The sequence below is a fragment of the Bombina bombina genome, chromosome 1, assembly GCF_027579735.1.
Source record: "Bombina bombina isolate aBomBom1 chromosome 1, aBomBom1.pri, whole genome shotgun sequence".
Classification (NCBI taxonomy): Eukaryota; Metazoa; Chordata; class Amphibia; order Anura; family Bombinatoridae; genus Bombina; species Bombina bombina.
This window is the reverse complement of record NC_069499.1, coordinates 1457928695-1457946573: the sequence shown is the minus strand read 5'-3', so window position 1 is coordinate 1457946573 and position 17879 is coordinate 1457928695. Positions and strand designations below refer to the sequence as shown.

At 41.5% G+C, this 17879-nt stretch overlaps 1 protein-coding gene across 2 annotated transcripts in view; it reads left to right on the top strand.

Moving 5' to 3' along the window:
* The window catches only part of CYTH1 (cytohesin 1), a 230908-nt gene that overhangs the window by 193488 nt on the left and 19541 nt on the right, over nt 1-17879 (top strand). For both annotated transcript variants that reach the window (XM_053706248.1, XM_053706257.1), the window contains exons 9-10: nt 1764-1876; nt 5749-5827. In XM_053706248.1, coding sequence (XP_053562223.1) covers nt 1764-1876; nt 5749-5827 — 192 coding nt within the window. The remainder of the gene's footprint in view (nt 1-1763; nt 1877-5748; nt 5828-17879) is intronic.

The following is a 17879-nucleotide window of genomic DNA, read 5'->3' as shown; positions in this document are numbered from 1 at the left end:
TGGAGGGGAGGACAACAGTACATACAATAGACAATGATAATTTTAAGTCTGCTTTTATTTGCTTTATTTAATGTTATTATTTTATTTAATTTTCTGCAATTGTAAAAGCTTAATTTCATTATGGTAGGCTTCCTCTATTATTCTTTAGGTGTGTTTTGGTAGTGCTGAAAGGTGCTCAGATTGGTGGAATTTTGTCAGATACAAGATGAGCACAGGGAACCGCTGGGGCTGTTCACAAGTGTATGTGGCAGAAGGTAGGGGTTTCAGCTTTAAAGGGAAATGAAACCCAAAAATGTTCTTTTGTGCTTCAGATAGAGCATACAATTTTAAAAGGTTTCCAATTTATGTCTATTATCAATTTTGCTTTGCTCCCATGGTATTGTTTGAAGAAGAGATACCTAGGTAGGTGTCTGGAGCACTACACGGCAGGAAATAGTGCTTCCATCTAGGGCTCTTGCAAATAGATAGCATTCTTGCAAAACTGCTGCCATATAATGCTCCAGACACGTGAATGCTCCTGACCTTACATCCCTGCTTTTCAGCAAAAATATCAAGAGAATGAAGAAAATTTGATAAAAGTAGCAAATTAGAAAGTCGTTTTAAATTGCATGCTCTATCTGAACCATGAAATAAATATTTTGGGGTTTATGTCCCTTTTAATCCTTTTTTTTTTTTTTAAATGAGTGAGATTATAGAGTGAGATTTCAGAGTAAGATTTCAGAGAATCTTTAAAGAGAAAGAAAATAAAGTCTGACAGATCAATGGAGTTCACTGTAGTATGGTATTCTAAGTATGCTATGGGGTAATGGTAGAAGAGGTAAAATTCTTAAACAGTGGGTGGTTGAATTTAGATCTAGGTCAAGTGGTGCATTGTTGGTGAGGACTTTGTCAGTTATAATATATAGTAGTAATATTGAAGCTGTAATATTATATCACCCACAAAATTGATACCAGCGTCATTCCAGACAAGAATCAAGCTAATAGATCTACTGGGATTCTTTGGCAAAGACCATTGTGGCCATGTGATGTGTTTGGAAGTTAGGTCCTTTTAGATCTAGGGTTAAGACTATTTTGTGTTGACTTGACTGTGAGATGCTTGCTGTTAAAGAGAAAAAGCTGTCGTACATTAGGTAACCTACTGAGGGTCAGGGTCATTGAAGTAGGTTTTTGGTGCTTATGGGGACCTCATCAAAACTGAGAAGATATTTAGAAACTGGAAAATCATCAATGGAGTAATCATTATGCTGTGTTAAGAAAACAAATACTATTGTAAGAGACTGAAGAGTAAGATGGGAGACAACAGGGCTGTTAGGGCGATGTTGTGCTCTCCCAAGATGAAGTCTAAGAGATAGTCAATTACAAAAATGACAAGACATTAGAAGACTGTTACAAGGCCTGGGAACTGCCAGTATCTTACAGTAGAAAAAAACTAATGGTTTGAGTGGATTACAAAAAGCAGAGTGAAAAAGAAGTGCAAGGGACATATAAGCATTAACATGAATTATTTATGTCATTTCTAGTGATCCAGCTACAATGTAGATCACCATATGAAAGGGCATGGGGGGGTTAGTGTCAGAAGATGACAGCCCCTGTCATGTGACTGCTGGATGGTTGTGAAGTAAAAATGGGAATTTATAGATTATGTGGTTTGGGGCTCTGTTGATATCTGTGTAGCACAGGGTAGCAGGACAACTGGTAGAGAAAGCTGTGTAGAATTAGTAAATCTCCTTCAGTGGACTGACTGTTTTTCATTCCACTTTCAGAATCTGTATGACAGTATAAAGAATGAGCCTTTTAAGATTCCAGAGGATGATGGAAATGACTTGACTCACACCTTCTTCAACCCTGACCGGGAAGGCTGGCTCCTAAAGTTGGGTGAGTGTCTAAACTATTCAGTTTATTGTGGGAAGCAGCAGCTTTGGAGCAAAATATTCTTTACTAAAACAGTGATATAAGTTTTGTGAAATATGGGGTAATTTGCAGATGAGCTATGCCATTAGGTAGCATGTGGGTGGGCTTGGGTTTTGGGTCATACAGCCATTTTGAGGAGGGACATACAGTATCTCCCCTTCCCACCTTACCAGTTCTTCCCGACTTTACTTCCTTTGTGAGCCTTTCCATCCCACGTAACCTACAAGCTGTTCACCAATGTATGCCCAGCATGTGCTTCACACAACGCTGCTGCAAAATGATTGGAAGTTGCAGCCATGGCTGGTATAATCCTCTGTACACCTAGCCTGAATACAGCACATTGCACCCTAAAATCCCACTATGATTAATTTGCACCTGCTATATCAGAGCAGCCATCATGATAATCCCTAAAAAAATAACAATCCTCACCTTTTGACTTGGTTCTGTTTTTATTATTTGATTTGTTTTGAGGGGTTACAAGCTTCTGCCCTGAGAATGGAACTAAACTATCAATGACAGATCCCAAATTTCCTGGCACTACCTTATTATTTAGTTGTGTTATTTATTTTTTTAAGTTTTTTTGCATGTATAGGAGGGGAGTCCTCCCTGGTTTTTAATTTTCCTTTTTTCCCTTATTTATATGTTTCCATCATTTCGGCTGCTCTTATACTTGCCCCACCCTTCAGGAGGTATGTAGACCGCTAAATGTGTGCGGGTGTTGGGTCCCCAGTGGCTCAAATTGCTTATCTCTCCTGGTTTCCCTTTATGGTTTCCTGCTCGGCGCCATCTATGTTTTGCTTCTGCCCCAGCACAGCCCCCAGGGAGTAAGGATAGAGCTAGAACTCTTAGATATATATATACAGTACAGCATCTTGAGGAGCTATAAGTCTATAAAACATATATACAGTACAGCATCTTGGGGAAATAATTAAATACACTTAATGCTGGCGTCACTGCTTACACCCCAAGTCAAAGTTATAGGAAAGTCCAAAAATGCATCATCACTATAATAAATTAAATAGGCCTTTATTTTCTCATTAGGGCACAGAAGTACAACAATAGCATGATTAAGGGGTAACACATGAAACACTCTACTTTTGGACCTTGATCAGCTAACTAAGGTCTGTTTTACTATTTTTTTTCATCAAATGTTCTGTTGAAACTGCACTCCATAAGAACATACCCAGGAGCATGCAAATGTCTTGAGCACTATATTTCAGCAGCATTTGTGTTGAGCCCTATTTTTTTTTTTTTTTTATAGGGCTCAACACATATATTGGCTCCTGATTATATCCCAGTATGCTCTCATGAAAAGTTTCAACAAGAGTAGGAAGGCCAGTTTTGTTTGGAAGCTGGAATTGATTCCACCTTTTTGTGGTGTGTCCAGTACAAGTGATATAAAATTAAAAAGGTTTCACTAAAAATGTGATTGTATATTCAAAGGGAGAGTCTTTATATAGTCTTTGAATACAAACAAGCTCATCACGTGTAAAGCTTTATAGCTAAATTTAGACCTCTCCCATCTATGTAAGAACAGGACATTCTTTAGAGAATAAAAGGAATTACATGACTTGGGCTCCCTGGGGTGCTGTTCTTGCTGCTTCTCTGGTATTACATCTGCTGCTGTGGCTGGGTGAGGAGGTGCTGTGTCTGTCTGTCTCATATTGTTGGGGGCCACTATATTAGAGGTCTGTGTCTCACTCATTTTAGATAAAAGGACCTGGAACATGCAGCAGGGATTTCTGTTGCCTTTTTATGTTGGTTATACCAAATTCTGTACAAATGCCCAAGAAAACAAATGCAACGTATACTTCATGCAATAGAGTGAGCACATCACGTTCAGTGTACACGTCACATTGTATACAACCTGTATACGGAATAAAACACTTCATCTTTTTATTATTCCGGTACATTAATTCATACATACACTGCAATGCAACATAGAAACTTACATTTTGATGGCAGATAAGAACCAATAGGTTCATCAAGTCGGCCCATATTTTCCTGTAAACGTTAGTCATTCGTATGAAATTTTATGCATGTCTTAATTTTCTTACTTCATTTGACCTTTTGCACATCTGTTGGAAGTCACTTCCAGGAATCAAGCATCCTGTCTGTAAGTCAGTGCTTACACATTACACTGTATACATCCTGCACATGAAATCACATACTGTACAATATACACTGCTGTATACATCTGGAACATGAAACCATATACCACAGTACCAGTGCACCATAGCACACAATATACATCTGGCATACCGAAACCGTAATCACTCAGCACTCGGCCCCCAGCCCCTTAAGCATTATACTAGCAGACTTATCAGTTTCATAACTCTGAACTTTAGTTTATTCCAGCTCTCATAAACTGCCTCTATGTAATGTTTTCACATGTCTGATAGTTCTATAGTTTCATAGATACTTTACAGTAAATTATATGGAAAGCACAGAAGTTTTTGAAGCCCAGGGAATTTCACAGAGGAATTTACCTTAGGGGAGTTGGTAAAGGAACCAGATTTAGAAACACCTTCTTTGCCAGTTATTTCACTAGTTTGTATTAAACTGAGCTAACTTGTTTTATTAATATATTTACTTAGCCATGTGGGGCTGTTTTATGTTAATACAGATGGGAATTCTGTGTCCTCCTGAAGTTCAGCCATTAAAACAGAGATAAGGTCCTTCTCTTCACACTTCAGCCCCCTCACGTTTGGCACACCAGTATTACTCTGATCTTACTTTCTCCCAAACTTTTCTGTTTTTCTTTGAAAATCTTTTTCTTTGTTCTTCTCTACTCTTTTTTTCTCTCTTATTCATCATATTCTATTTTGTTTGCTTTTTTCTCTTCCTCTTTTTGTTTTTCATTGCACTTAGCTTTTCCAGTCACTGGCACCTGCTTTCCTGGTTTACATAATCACTGTTTCTACCCTGAACTCAACACTGCTGAGGGGGGCATTTCAGTCTTTGGATTCACTTGCTGGGGTTCTTCTGCATTTTGCTTATTTGCATCTAAACACTTATTGCTCATGAACTAAATACACTACTTTGTGTTCTTTCACACAAACCCTCTCCAATAAATTTGTAACAGTAAGTTACCAAGTACCCACTGTCATAGATTTTCAAGTGGTCTTTAAAAGGACACAATACCCAAATGTTTAATCACTTGAAAGTGATGCAGCATACCTGTAAAAAGCTGACATAAAAATATCACCTGAACATCACAATTTCTTCAGCTCATCTGAGCAAATGCTTTGTCAACAGCCATACTTCAGCTGCTCTCCAGCTGCAAGTTGGAAAAAATATCACTTGAACATCTCTGTAAAAAAGGAAGTTATTTACCTCCATATTTCTTCTGTAGCCACTCCCCACTGTAAGGAACTTTAAGCAGCCAATTAGGATGGTAGTCACGTGGCATGCAATGGAGTCTGCATCTGGCATGTGTATGTACTGTCACTTTTTTCCATACTCTTTTTAGGGATGTCTACTATCAATGCGAGATTATGGTGAAATTAAATGAGATCACAGTAAAGCCAAGTGTGAATTTAGCACTACTATAGCTGATTGGCTGTTGTCTGTTTGTTTTTTACCATTTAGATTATATTAAAAAGAGTAACTCTGGATCACAGAGCACTTACTCTGTTTAGCTGAAGACATTTTTTCTTTTTCTACATAGAGACGCTCAGGTGATTTTTTTTTTTTTTTTTTTTTTTACCGTTATGATCTGTCACTTTCAGTTGATTTATCATATGGGTCTTTTGCCCCTTTAACGCTTCATGCTGGACCCCTATGCCCTACTCATGCCACTTGGTTGCCATTTGGAACATGCTCTCTTGGCCTTGCAGGTGGTCGAGTAAAGACATGGAAGAGACGCTGGTTCATTCTTACAGACAACTGTCTTTACTACTTTGAATACACAACGGTGAGTAGCTGGAAATGTGGGTTAGCAATAAGACTGTAAATACAAATTGTATTAGGCATACTACAGGTTGTATCCCTGCACATGTACTATTTCCCAAAACAACACTAACAGAGAAGAAAATAAAGTGTAATTAAACTAGCCCTAACCCAGCATATTATTTGTTTTAAAGGCTTAACTATTTTAGATGTTGAACACAAGTAATTATCAACATGGTCAGCTCCCAAGGAGCGCTTTTTTGATGCTTATAAACATTTGAATATTTTACTTTGTCTGCAGTTAGCCCTTGGGAATAGTCCATCAGTTGCACTTCATGTCAGATGTCAATGCCTCTTTCACCTTCCAATAAAATCTTTCTATTATTGTTATTTAACTAGATCATCACTATTTATTTTACACTCTTGTGGTGACATAATATTAAGGTACTAGTATGTTATTCTACCCTGTGCATGCTTGGTAAAAACCTCCAAGAATTATTTAAATACCTATTTCTGTCAGTTTCTACTCTCCTTCTGTATATTCAGATTGAGGTAACATAACGCCGCTCATATTGACTGCTGTTGATACAGCACATTTACTGCCTAAAGGTCTGCCTGCTCATCTTGAAACCATCACCAAGCAAAATCATACTAGGTATATACGGATGCTGGTTAGGATGGGTGTTCCCAGTTTATATACAGTATAATGCAAAATACATAGGTTTTTCATACAGGAGTATGGGGCTTTGAAAATCCATATCCAGATTTTAAATTTTTTTCAAGGGTTCATATAACATCAATATAAACATTTCAGTACACTGGCAGTACATTTTGATGGCTATCCTGGCTAATGAGCACAATCTAAGAGTAGCAGACAAGAGGCATGTTGGGGACAAAGCAGTTGATATCAGTCTGTCCAAAAATACTCTAGTGCCATCAGATTTTATCGGGGTATAAGTCCGTTGGCCAGCCCCTGCAGGCTGCGTCCTGTTAGCCAGCCCTGCAGGCTGTGTCCTGTTGGCCAGCCCCTGCAGACTGCGTCCTGTTGGCCAGCCCCTGCAGACTGCATCCTGTTGGCCAGCCCCTGCAGACTTAAGACTTTTCTGAGCTGTTGCAAGGTATGGTCAGATTTTAAAGAGAGAAGAATTGAATGTGGATTGAGTTAAAGGAATACTAAACCCATTTTTTTTCTTTTATGGTTTGGATAGAGCATGCAATTTTAAGAAACTTTCTAATTTACTCCTATTATCAATTTTTCTTCGTTCTCTTGCTATCTTTATTTGAAAAAGCAGGAATTTAAGCTTAGGAGCCATACCATTTATTTTTAAAGACACAATGAGTCCACGGATCATCATCCTTACTTGTGGGATATTCACCTCCTGGTCAGCAGGAGGAGGCAAACAGCACCACAGCAGAGCTGCTATATATAGCTCCTCCCTTCCCTCCCACCCCAGTCATTCTCTTTGCCTACGTTAGTGATAGGAAGAGGTAAAGCGAGGTGTTGGTATAGATTCTTCAATCAAGAGTTTATTATTTTTAAAGTAGTGCCAGAGTGTGATGCTTTGTTCTGGGGTGTAGCTGTAGTCCATATCAGTCTCTTCAGTATAGCTATTGGTGGCTTTAGAGCAATAGGAACAGGTGGGACATAATTTTCACTGCGCCTCCTATACATTTATGCTGCCCTTATCCTGATAGCCTAAGCAAACTTAACTCAGGCTTTATCATCTTCCACAGGGCTATGGGAGGGAGAGGACCTCCTAAACCTGCTGAGTTGCCCTGCTGTCGGGCAGAATATCAAGGTAAGTGCTAACTTTTTATTCTGGGTCTGAAGCACACAGAAAAAATTCAGGACAGAGGAAGTATAGCACTTTACTGGGACATATATCTCCTATATATAGAATTAGGAGGATTTTCTGACAGCATGTTTATAGCAGGCACTGGGGCTGAGGAGAGTGGCTTTTGGGGACACTTAAACTGAGCTGGATACCATGAGGGATATGCCCTATAACAGTGAGGGCTAAACCCCTTAGTATATTATCTTTATATTTTTGTAGGCTGGCTCAATTCATCTGTATAAGCTTTTTAAGTTATGCACATTTTATACCTTTCTCTGGTATTACAATTTGCCCCCAGATTCAAGAAGGTTTCAGTAACATCTCCCGGTAATCTATCTTTAACATAATGATGGCGACCAGGAGAGCATGTATTGTTACGCCCACAAAGGACGGGGTTTAGTTTTGGTGCCATTCTTTTCAGCTGCTTATTCTATCTCGAGTTTTAACTATGCAGTCTCTAAGATGGGAGTGTCACGCCCACGAAGGGCGGAGCTTGGGGTCGACTTAGCCCGCACTTGCTCTTCTGTTATATCGCATAGAGCAGTTTCTGAGATAGGTCTTATTCCGGGCTAGCTAAACACTCTGTGTCTTGTTCTAGGTGGGTCCGGATAGCGCTACAGCTTCGCTCCGGATCTGTTTACAATCTGTCATGTCGTTTTAAGGTACATGACGTTTTAAGAATGTAAAAGTATCTGGAGGGCGCCTCAGCAAGTTTTATCTGAAGTTTCTGCCGTTGTTTCTATGTTTGTGTCCTAGTATAAGCACTTTCTACACACAAGGATAAAAAGTTACTGTTTGAAATTTAAAGAGACAGTAACATTTTTTTCTGTTCATCTTATTTGACGTAATTTCACTATTTATTTGTTTAATCCATCCTTTTGGTTGTAGATTGGAAATAGCACACAAAAATGAGTTGATTTTTACATTTATCTGTTAATCTTTATTAAAGGAATTTCACTGTTTATTTGTTTAATCCATCATTTATGTCTTAGGATGGAACAAGAACATACAAAAATGAGTCTCTTTTTAATTTTAAAGAGACAGTAATGTTTGTGTCAATTTTTCATAAAATTCTGAATTTTCTACTACTATGGGAGTCTGTTGACTATGGTCAATTGGTCAATCTATGCCACAAATTTCTCCTATAGTGTCCCACAAAGATTATGGCCCACATGCAGTGCCCTGCGCTTCCTCTAACACTCCATTTGGAATTACTTCATACATCATAGTTTTTACAACTTGGTAGAACACATTACTAGAGGAATTAATTTCAATCAGGGTGATTGATTTAGTAGTTGCTATCCCAGCTGTTTCTTCCCTGTTAACGAAGAGGAAGATACTTCAGGATTATCTGATAGTGAATTCTCAGGCTCAGATGGAATAATATCTTTATTTGATCCTGAGGTTGTTTTTCTCTGTTTTTTAGCTTGATTACCTCCATTTGTTACTTAGGAGGTTTTAGCTACCCTGGGCGACTCTGACACTACCGGTGTTATCTAGGTGGTCCAGTAAGTTATTAAGGAATGGAAGGAACCGCATTCCCTTTCATCAAAAGGATGTTTTCCATGGTCGGCTTATCTAAGGAGGCTGGACACACTTTCACTAGGGTGGAAGGAGTAGTTTACAGCCTAGCTAAGAGAACTTTGATACCCTTAGAGGATAGTTGGGTTCGAAGGTCCTATGGATAAGAATTAGAAAAGGATCATACACCAGAGCTTATAATGGCAACCAGCTGTGTATTTTCCTACCGTCACTAGTGCAAAGGCATATTGGTCTGATGCGTTTTCTGATGCTACTAAGTCAGAATCTCCCCTGGATAAAGACCCAGGATAGGATAAAAGCTTTTGAGTTGGCTAATTCCTTTATTTCAAATTCTTCCCTTCAAGTTTTCAAACTGGGAGCATAGGTTTCAGGTTTCTCTGTTCCAGCTCACCGAGTCTTATGGTTAGAGCCTTGTTCTACGGATGTATGCTCTAAGTTTAAGCTTTTAGCGATTCCTTGCAAGGGGAAGATCTTGTTGGGATCTGGCTTGACGAAAGTAATTCTTTTGGAATTTAAAGAATTAAAAAAAAAAAAAAAGGCTGCTGTTGAATCAGACACAGCGTGAAGGACATTCCCCCGATCCGGGACTGGATCTTGTAAAGGGCAGTATTCTGTCTTTGCTCAGGCTTGGGTTCGAGATGTTCAGGATCCCTGGGCAATAGAAAATAGTGTCACAGGGACACAAATCAGAGTTCAAAGAGTTTTTCTTCCAGAGGCAGGTTTCTGTTTTTCAAGATTATATGCAGTTCAGTTAAAAGGAGAGGCGTTCTTACATTGTGTAAGAGACCTCTCCTCCCTGGGAGTAATTGTCCCCGTTCCAGTACAGGGGACAGGGTTTTTATTCAAATCTGTTTGTGGTTCCCAAAAAAGAGGGAACCTTCAGACCTATATTAGACCTCAAGAGTCTAAACAAGTTTCTCAGAGTTCCATCATTCAAGATGGAGACTATTCGTACCATTCTTCCTTTGATCCAGGAGGGTCAATTTATGACGACAGTGGATTTAAAGGATGCATATCTTCATGTTCCTATCCACAGAGATCATCACAATTTCCTAAGGTTTGCCTTTCTGGACGAACACTTTCAGTTTGTGGCTCTTCCTTTCAGTCTGACCACGGCAACCAGAATTTTCACAAAGGTTCTGGGGTCTCTGCTGGTGGTTCTAAGGCCGCGGGGCATCACGGCGGTGCCTTATCTGGACGATATTCTAATCCAGGCGTCATCTTGTCAACAAACAAGGTCCCATACCGACATTGTGCTATCCTTCCTGAGAACTCACGGGTGGAAGGTGAATTTGGAAAAGAGTTCCTTAATCCTGAAGACAAGGGTGACTTTCTTGGGAACTCTAATCGATTCTATATCTATGAGGATTTTTTGGACAGAAGTCAGAAAATCAAAGATTCTAGATACCTGTCGAGCCATTCAATCCAATTCTCGGCCGTCAGTGGCTCAGTGCATGGAAGCAATCGGACTGATGGTGGCGGCAATGGACATCATACCGTTTGCTCGGTTTCACCTCAGGTCTCTGCAGTTAGACATGCTCAGGCAGTGGAATGGAGATTATGCAGATTTGTCTACTCGAATAACCCTGGAACAGGATACGAGGGACTCTCTTCAATGGTGGTTGTCTCTGGATCATCTATCCCAGGGGACATGCTTTCGCAGACCTTCATGGGTGATTGTGACAACGGACTCCAGCCTTTTAGGATGGGAAGCAGTCTGGGGCTCCCTAAAGGCTCAGGGAGTATGGACTCAGGCAAAGTCTCTTCTTCCTATAAACATCCTGGAACTAGGAGCGATCTTCAATGCTCTTCTGGCCTGGCCTCAGTGGGCTTCGGCCCAGTTCATCAGATTCCATTCGGACAACATCACGACAGTGGCTTACATCAATCATCAGGGAGGAGCGAGGAGTTCCTTAGCTATGACCAAGGTAGCCAAGATAATCCGGTGGGCGGAGGCCCATTCTTGCCATCTGTCAGTGATCCACATCCCAGGGGTGGACAACTGGGAGGCGGACTTTCTGAGCAGGCAGACTTTTTATTCAGGAGACTGGGAACTCCATCCGGAAGTATTCTCCAACCTGATTCTCAAATGGGGTTGGCTGGAGTTAGATCTCATGGCATCTCGCCAGACTGCCAAGCTTCCGAGATACGGTTCCAGGTCCAGGCGGAACTGATAGATGCTTTGGCAGTTCCTTGGTCCTTCAGCCTAGCATATCTATTTCCCCCGTTTGCTCTTCTTCCTCGGGTCATTGCTCGAATCAAACAGGAGAAGGCATTAATGATCCTTATCTCTCCTGCGTGGCCTTGCAGGATTTGGTATGCTGATCCGGTGGACATGTCATCCCTGCCACCTTGGAAACTTCCGTTGAGGAAGGACCTTCTCATTCAAGGACCCTTCCTTCACCCAAATCTGGCTTCTCTGAAGCTGACTGCTTGGAGATTAAACGCTTAAGCCTATCCAAGCGGGGGTTTTCTGATTCGGTCATAGAGACCTTATTTCAGGCGTGTAAACCTGTAACTAGAAAGATTTACCAAAAGATATGGCGTAAATATCTCTATTGGTGTGAATCCAAGGGCTACTCATGGAGTAGAGTTAGGATTCCCAGAATTTTGTCTTTTCTCCAAGAAGGTTTGGAGAAGGATTTATCGGCAAGTTCCCTAAAGGGTCAGATATCTGCCTTATCTATTTTGTTACTCTAGTGTCTGGCAGATGTACAATCTTTTTGTCAGTCCTTGGTTCGGATCAGGCCCGTGTTCAATACAGTTGCTCCTCCATGGAATCTGAATTTAGTTCTTAATGTTCTTTAAGGGGCTCCGTTTGAGCCTATGCATTCCTTAGATATTAAGTTATTATCTTGGAAAGATAACAGCTCAGAAAAGTCTTAGGTTTAAGCTTTTAGCGATTCCTTGCAAGGGGAAGATCTTGTTGGGATCTGGCTTGACGAAAGTAATTCTTTTGGAATTTAAAGAATTAAAAAAAAAAAAAACTCTGCTGTTGAATCAGACACAGCTTGAAGGACATTCCCCCGATCCGGGACTGGATCTTGTAAGGGCAGTATTCCGTCTTTGCTCAGGCTTGGGTTCGAGATGTTCAGGATCCCTGGGCAATAGAAAATAGTGTCACAGGGACACAAATCAGAGTTCAAAGAGTTTTTCTTCCAGAGGCAGGTTTCTGTTTTTCAAGATTATATGCAGTTCAGTTAAAAGGAGAGGCGTTCTTACATTGTGTAAGAGACCTCTCCTCCCTGGGAGTAATTGTCCCAGTTCCAGTACAGGGGACAGGGTTTTTATTCAAATCTGTTTGTGGTTCCCAAAAAAGAGGGAACCTTCAGACCTATATTAGACCTCAAGAGTCTAAACAAGTTTCTCAGAGTTCCATCATTCAAGATGGAGACTATTCGTACCATTCTTCCTTTGATCCAGGAGGGTCAATTTATGACGACATTGGATTTAAAGGATGCATATCTTCATGTTCCTATCCACAGAGATCATCACAATTTCCTAAGGTTTGCCTTTCTGGACGAACACTTTCAGTTCGTGGCTCTTCCTTTCAGTCTGACCACGGCACCCAGAATTTTCACAAAGGTTCTGGGGTCTCTGCTGGTGGTTCTAAGACCGCGGGGCATCGCGGCGGTGCCTTATCTGGACGATATTCTAATCTAGGCGTCATCTTGTCAACAAACAAGGTCCCATACCGACATTGTGCTATCCTTCCTGAGAACTCATGGGTGGAAGGTGAATCTGGAAAAGAGTTCCTTAATCCTGAAGACAAGGGTGACTTTCTTGGGAACTCTAATCGATTCTATATCTATGAGGATTTTTTGGACAGAAGTCAGAAAATCAAAGATTCTAGATACCTGTCGAGCCATTCAATCCAATTCTCGGCCGTCAGTGGCTCAGTGCATGGAAGCAATCGGACTGATGGTGGCGGCAATGGACATCATACCGTTTGCTCGGTTTCACCTCAGGTCTCTGCAGTTAGACATGCTCAGGCAGTGGAATGGAGATTATGCAGATTTGTCTACTCGAATAACCCTGGAACAGGAGACGAGGGACTCTCTTCAATGGTGGTTGTCTCTGGATCATCTATCCCAGGGGACATGCTTTCGCAGACCTTCATGGGTGATTGTGACAACGGACTCCAGCCTTTTAGGATGGGAAGCAGTCTGGGGCTCCCTAAAGGCTCAGGGAGTATGGACTCAGGCAAAGTCTCTTCTTCCTATAAACATCCTGGAACTAGGAGCGATCTTCAATGCTCTTCTGGCCTGGCCTCAGTTGGCTTCGGCCCAGTTCATCAGATTCCATTCGGACAACATCACGACAGTGGCTTACATCAATCATCAGGGAGGAGCGAGGAGTTCCTTAGCGATGACCAAGGTAGCCAAGATAATCCGGTGGGCGGAGGCCCATTCTTGCCATCTGTCAGTGATCCACATCCCAGGGGTGGACAACTGGGAGGCGGACTTTCTGAGCAGGCAGACTTTTCATCCAGGAGAGTGGGAACTCCATCCGGAAGTATTCTCCAACCTGATTCTCAAATGGGGTTGGCTGGAGTTAGATCTCATGGAATCTCGCCAGACTGCCAAGCTTCCGAGATACGGTTCCAGGTCCAGGCGGAACTGATAGATGCTTTGGCAGTTCCTTGGTCCTTCAGCCTAGCATATCTATTTCCCCCGTTTGCTCTTCTTCCTCGGGTCATTGCTCGAATCAAACAGGAGAAGGCATTAATGATCCTTATCGCTCCTGCGTGGCCTTGCAGGATTTGGTATGCTGATCCGGTGGACATGTCATCCCTGCCACCTTGGAAACTTCCGTTGAGGAAGGACCTTCTCATTCAAGGACCCTTCCTTCACCCAAATCTGGCTTCTCTGAAGCTGACTGCTTGGAGATTAAACGCTTAAGCCTATCCAAGCGGGGGTTTTCTGATTCGGTCATAGAGACCTTATTTCAGGCGTGTAAACCTGTAACTAGAAAGATTTACCAAAAGATATGGCGTAAATATCTCTATTGGTGTGAATCCAAGGGCTACTCATGGAGTAGAGTTAGGATTCCCAGAATTTTGTCTTTTCTCCAAGAAGGTTTGGAGAAGGATTTATCGGCAAGTTCCCTAAAGGGTCAGATATCTGCCTTATCTATTTTGTTACTCTAGTGTCTGGCAGATGTACAATCTTTTTGTCAGTCCTTGGTTCGGATCAGGCCCGTGTTCAATACAGTTGCTCCTCCATGGAATCTGAATTTAGTTCTTAATGTTCTTTAAGGGGCTCCGTTTGAGCCTATGCATTCCTTAGATATTAAGTTATTATCTTGGAAAGATAACAGCTCAGAAAAGTCTTAGGTTTAAGCTTTTAGCGATTCCTTGCAAGGGGAAGATCTTGTTGGGATCTGGCTTGACGAAAGTAATTCTTTTGGTGTGACTCCAAGGGCTACTCATGGAGTAGAGTTAGGATTCCCAGAATTTTGTCTTTTCTCCAAGAAGGTTTGGAGAAGGATTTATCGGCAAGTTCCCTAAAGAGTCAGATATCTGCCTTATCTATTTTGTTACTCTAGCGTCTGGCAGATGTACAATCTTTCTTCTGTTATGTGTGATCAGTCCACGGGTCATCATTACTTCTGGGATATAACTCCTCCCCAACAGGAAATGCAAGAGGATTCACCCAGCCGAGCTGCATATAGCTCCTCCCCTCTACGTCAGTCCCAGTCATTCTCTTGCACCCAACGACTAGATAGGATGTGTGAGAGGACTATGGTGATTATACTTAGTTTTTATGACTTCAATCAAAAGTTTGTTATTTTACAATAGCACCGGAGCGTGTTATTACTTCTCTGGCAGAGTTTGAGGAAGAATCTGCCAGAGTTTTTTTACTATGATTTTAACCGGAGTAGTTAAGATCATATTGCTGTTCTCGGCCATCTGAGGGAGGTAAAAGCTTCAGATCAGGGGACAGCGGGCAGATGAATCTGCATTGAGGTATGTAGCAGTTTTTATTTTCTGAATGGAATTGATGAGAAAATCCTGCCATACCGTTATAATGACATGTATGTATACACTTCAGTATTCTGGGGATGGTATTTCACCGGAACTACTCTGTTAAAAGTCACTAATCCTTTTAATAAGTATTTATCATGTTAAACGTTTTTGCTGGAATGTAGAATCGTTTACATTGCTGAGGTACTGAGTGAATAAATATTTGGGCATTATTTTCCACTTGGCAGTTGTTTGCTTTTAATTGTGACAGTTTCGTTTCTCTTCACTGCTGTGTGTGTGAGGGAGGGGCCGTTTTTGGCGCTCTTTGCTACGCATCAAAAAATTCCAGTCAGTTACTCTTATATTTCCTGCATGATCCGGTTCATCTCTGACAGATCTCAGGGGTCTTCGAACTTCTTTGGAGGGAGGTAGATTCTCTCAGCAGAGCTGTGAGAATTATATATTGACTGTGAATAAAAACGTTGCTCTGTAATTTTTATGTCAAATTTAATTATTGTTATTTTACTAATGGGAACAAACCTTTGCTAAAAGTTGTGTTGTTTTAAAGTTTGATGCTATAACTGTTTTTCAGTTCACTATTTCAACTGTCATTTAATCGTTTAGTACCTCTTTGAGGCACAGTACGTTTTTGCTAAAAAAGATTATAACCAAGTTGCAAGTTTATTGCTAGTGTGTTAAACATGTCTGACTCAGAGGAAGATATCTGTGTCATTTGTTCCAATGCCAAGGTGGAGCCCAATAGAAATTTATGTACTAACTGTATTGATGCTACTTTAAATAAAAGTCAATCTGTACAATGTGAACAAATTTCACCAAACAGCGAGGGGAGAGTTATGCCGACTAACTCGCCTCACGCGGCAGTACCTGCATCTCCCGCCCGGGAGGTGCGTGATATTATGGCGCCTAGTACATCTGGGCGGCCATTACAGATAACATTACAAGATATGGCTACTGTTATGACTGAAGTTTTGTCTAAATTACCAGAACTAAGAGGCAAGCGTGATCACTCTGGGGTGAGAACAGAGTGCGCTGATAATACTAGGGCCATGTCTGATACTGCGTCACAGCTTGCAGAGCATGAGGACGGAGAGCTTCATTCTGTGGGTGACGGTTCCGATCCAAACAGATTGGATTCAGATATTTCAAATTTTAAATTTAAATTGGAGAACCTCCGTGTATTACTAGGGGAGGTCTTAGCAGCTCTCAATGATTGTAACACCGTTGCAATACCAGAGAAACTGTGTAGGTTGGATAAATACTTTGCGGTACCGGCGAGTACTGACGTTTTTCCTATACCTAAGAGACTAACTGAAATTGTTACTAAGGAGTGGGATAGACCCGGTGTGCCGTTCTCACCCCCTCCGATATTTAGAAAAATGTTTCCAATAGACGCCACCACACGGGACTTATGGCAAACGGTCCCTAAGGTGGAGGGAGCAGTTTCTACTTTAGCTAAGCGTACCACTATCCCGGTGGAGGATAGCTGTGCTTTTTCAGATCCAATGGATAAAAAATTAGAGGGTTACCTTAAGAAAATGTTTGTTCAACAAGGTTTTATATTGCAACCCCTTGCATGTATCGCGCCGATTACGGCTGCGGCAGCATTTTGGATTGAGTCTCTGGAAGAGAACCTTAGTTCATCTACGCTAGACGACATTACGGACAGGCTTAGAGTCCTTAAACTAGCTAATTCATTCATTTCGGAGGCCGTAGTACATTTAACCAAACTTACGGCTAAGAACTCAGGATTCGCCATACAGGCACGTAGGGCGCTGTGGCTAAAATCCTGGTCAGCTGATGTTACTTCTAAGTCCAAATTACTTAATATACCTTTCAAGGGGCAGTCTTTATTTGGGCCCGGTTTGAAAGAAATTATCGCTGACATTACAGGAGGTAAGGGCCACGCCCTACCTCAAGACAAAGCCAAAGCTAAGGCTAGACAGTCTAATTTTCGTCCCTTTCGGAATTTCAAAACAGGAGCAGCATCAACCTCCACTGCACCAAAACAGGAAGGAGCTGTTGCTCGTTACAGGCAAGGCTGGAAGCCTAACCAGTCCTGGAACAAGAGCAAGCAGGCCAGGAAACCTGCTACTGCCCCAAAGACAGCATGAACCGAGAGCCCCCGATCCGGGACCGGATCTAGTGGGGGGCAGACTTTCTCTCTTCGCCCAGGCCTGGGCAAGAGATGTTCAGGATCCCTGGGCACTAGAGATCATATCTCAGGGATACCTTCTAGACTTCAAATTATCTCCCCCAAGAGGGAGATTTCATCTGTCAAGGTTGTCAACAAACCAGATAAAGAAAGAAGCGTTTCTACGCTGTGTACAAGATCTGTTATTAATGGGAGTGATCCATCCGGTTCCGCGGTCGGAACAAGGACAAGGGTTCTACTCAAACCTGTTTGTGGTTCCCAAAAAAGAGGGAACTTTCAGGCCAATCTTAGATTTAAAGATTCTAAACAAATTCCTAAGAGTTCCATCGTTCAAAATGGAAACTATTCGGACAATCTTACCCATGATCCAAAAGGGTCAGTACATGACCACAGTGGATTTAAAAGATGCTTACCTTCACATACCGATCCACAAAGATCATCACCGGTATCTAAGGTTTGCCTTCTTAGACAGGCACTACCAGTTTGTAGCTCTTCCATTCGGATTGGCTACGGCTCCAAGAATCTTCACAAAGGTTCTGGGGGCCCTTCTGGCGGTACTAAG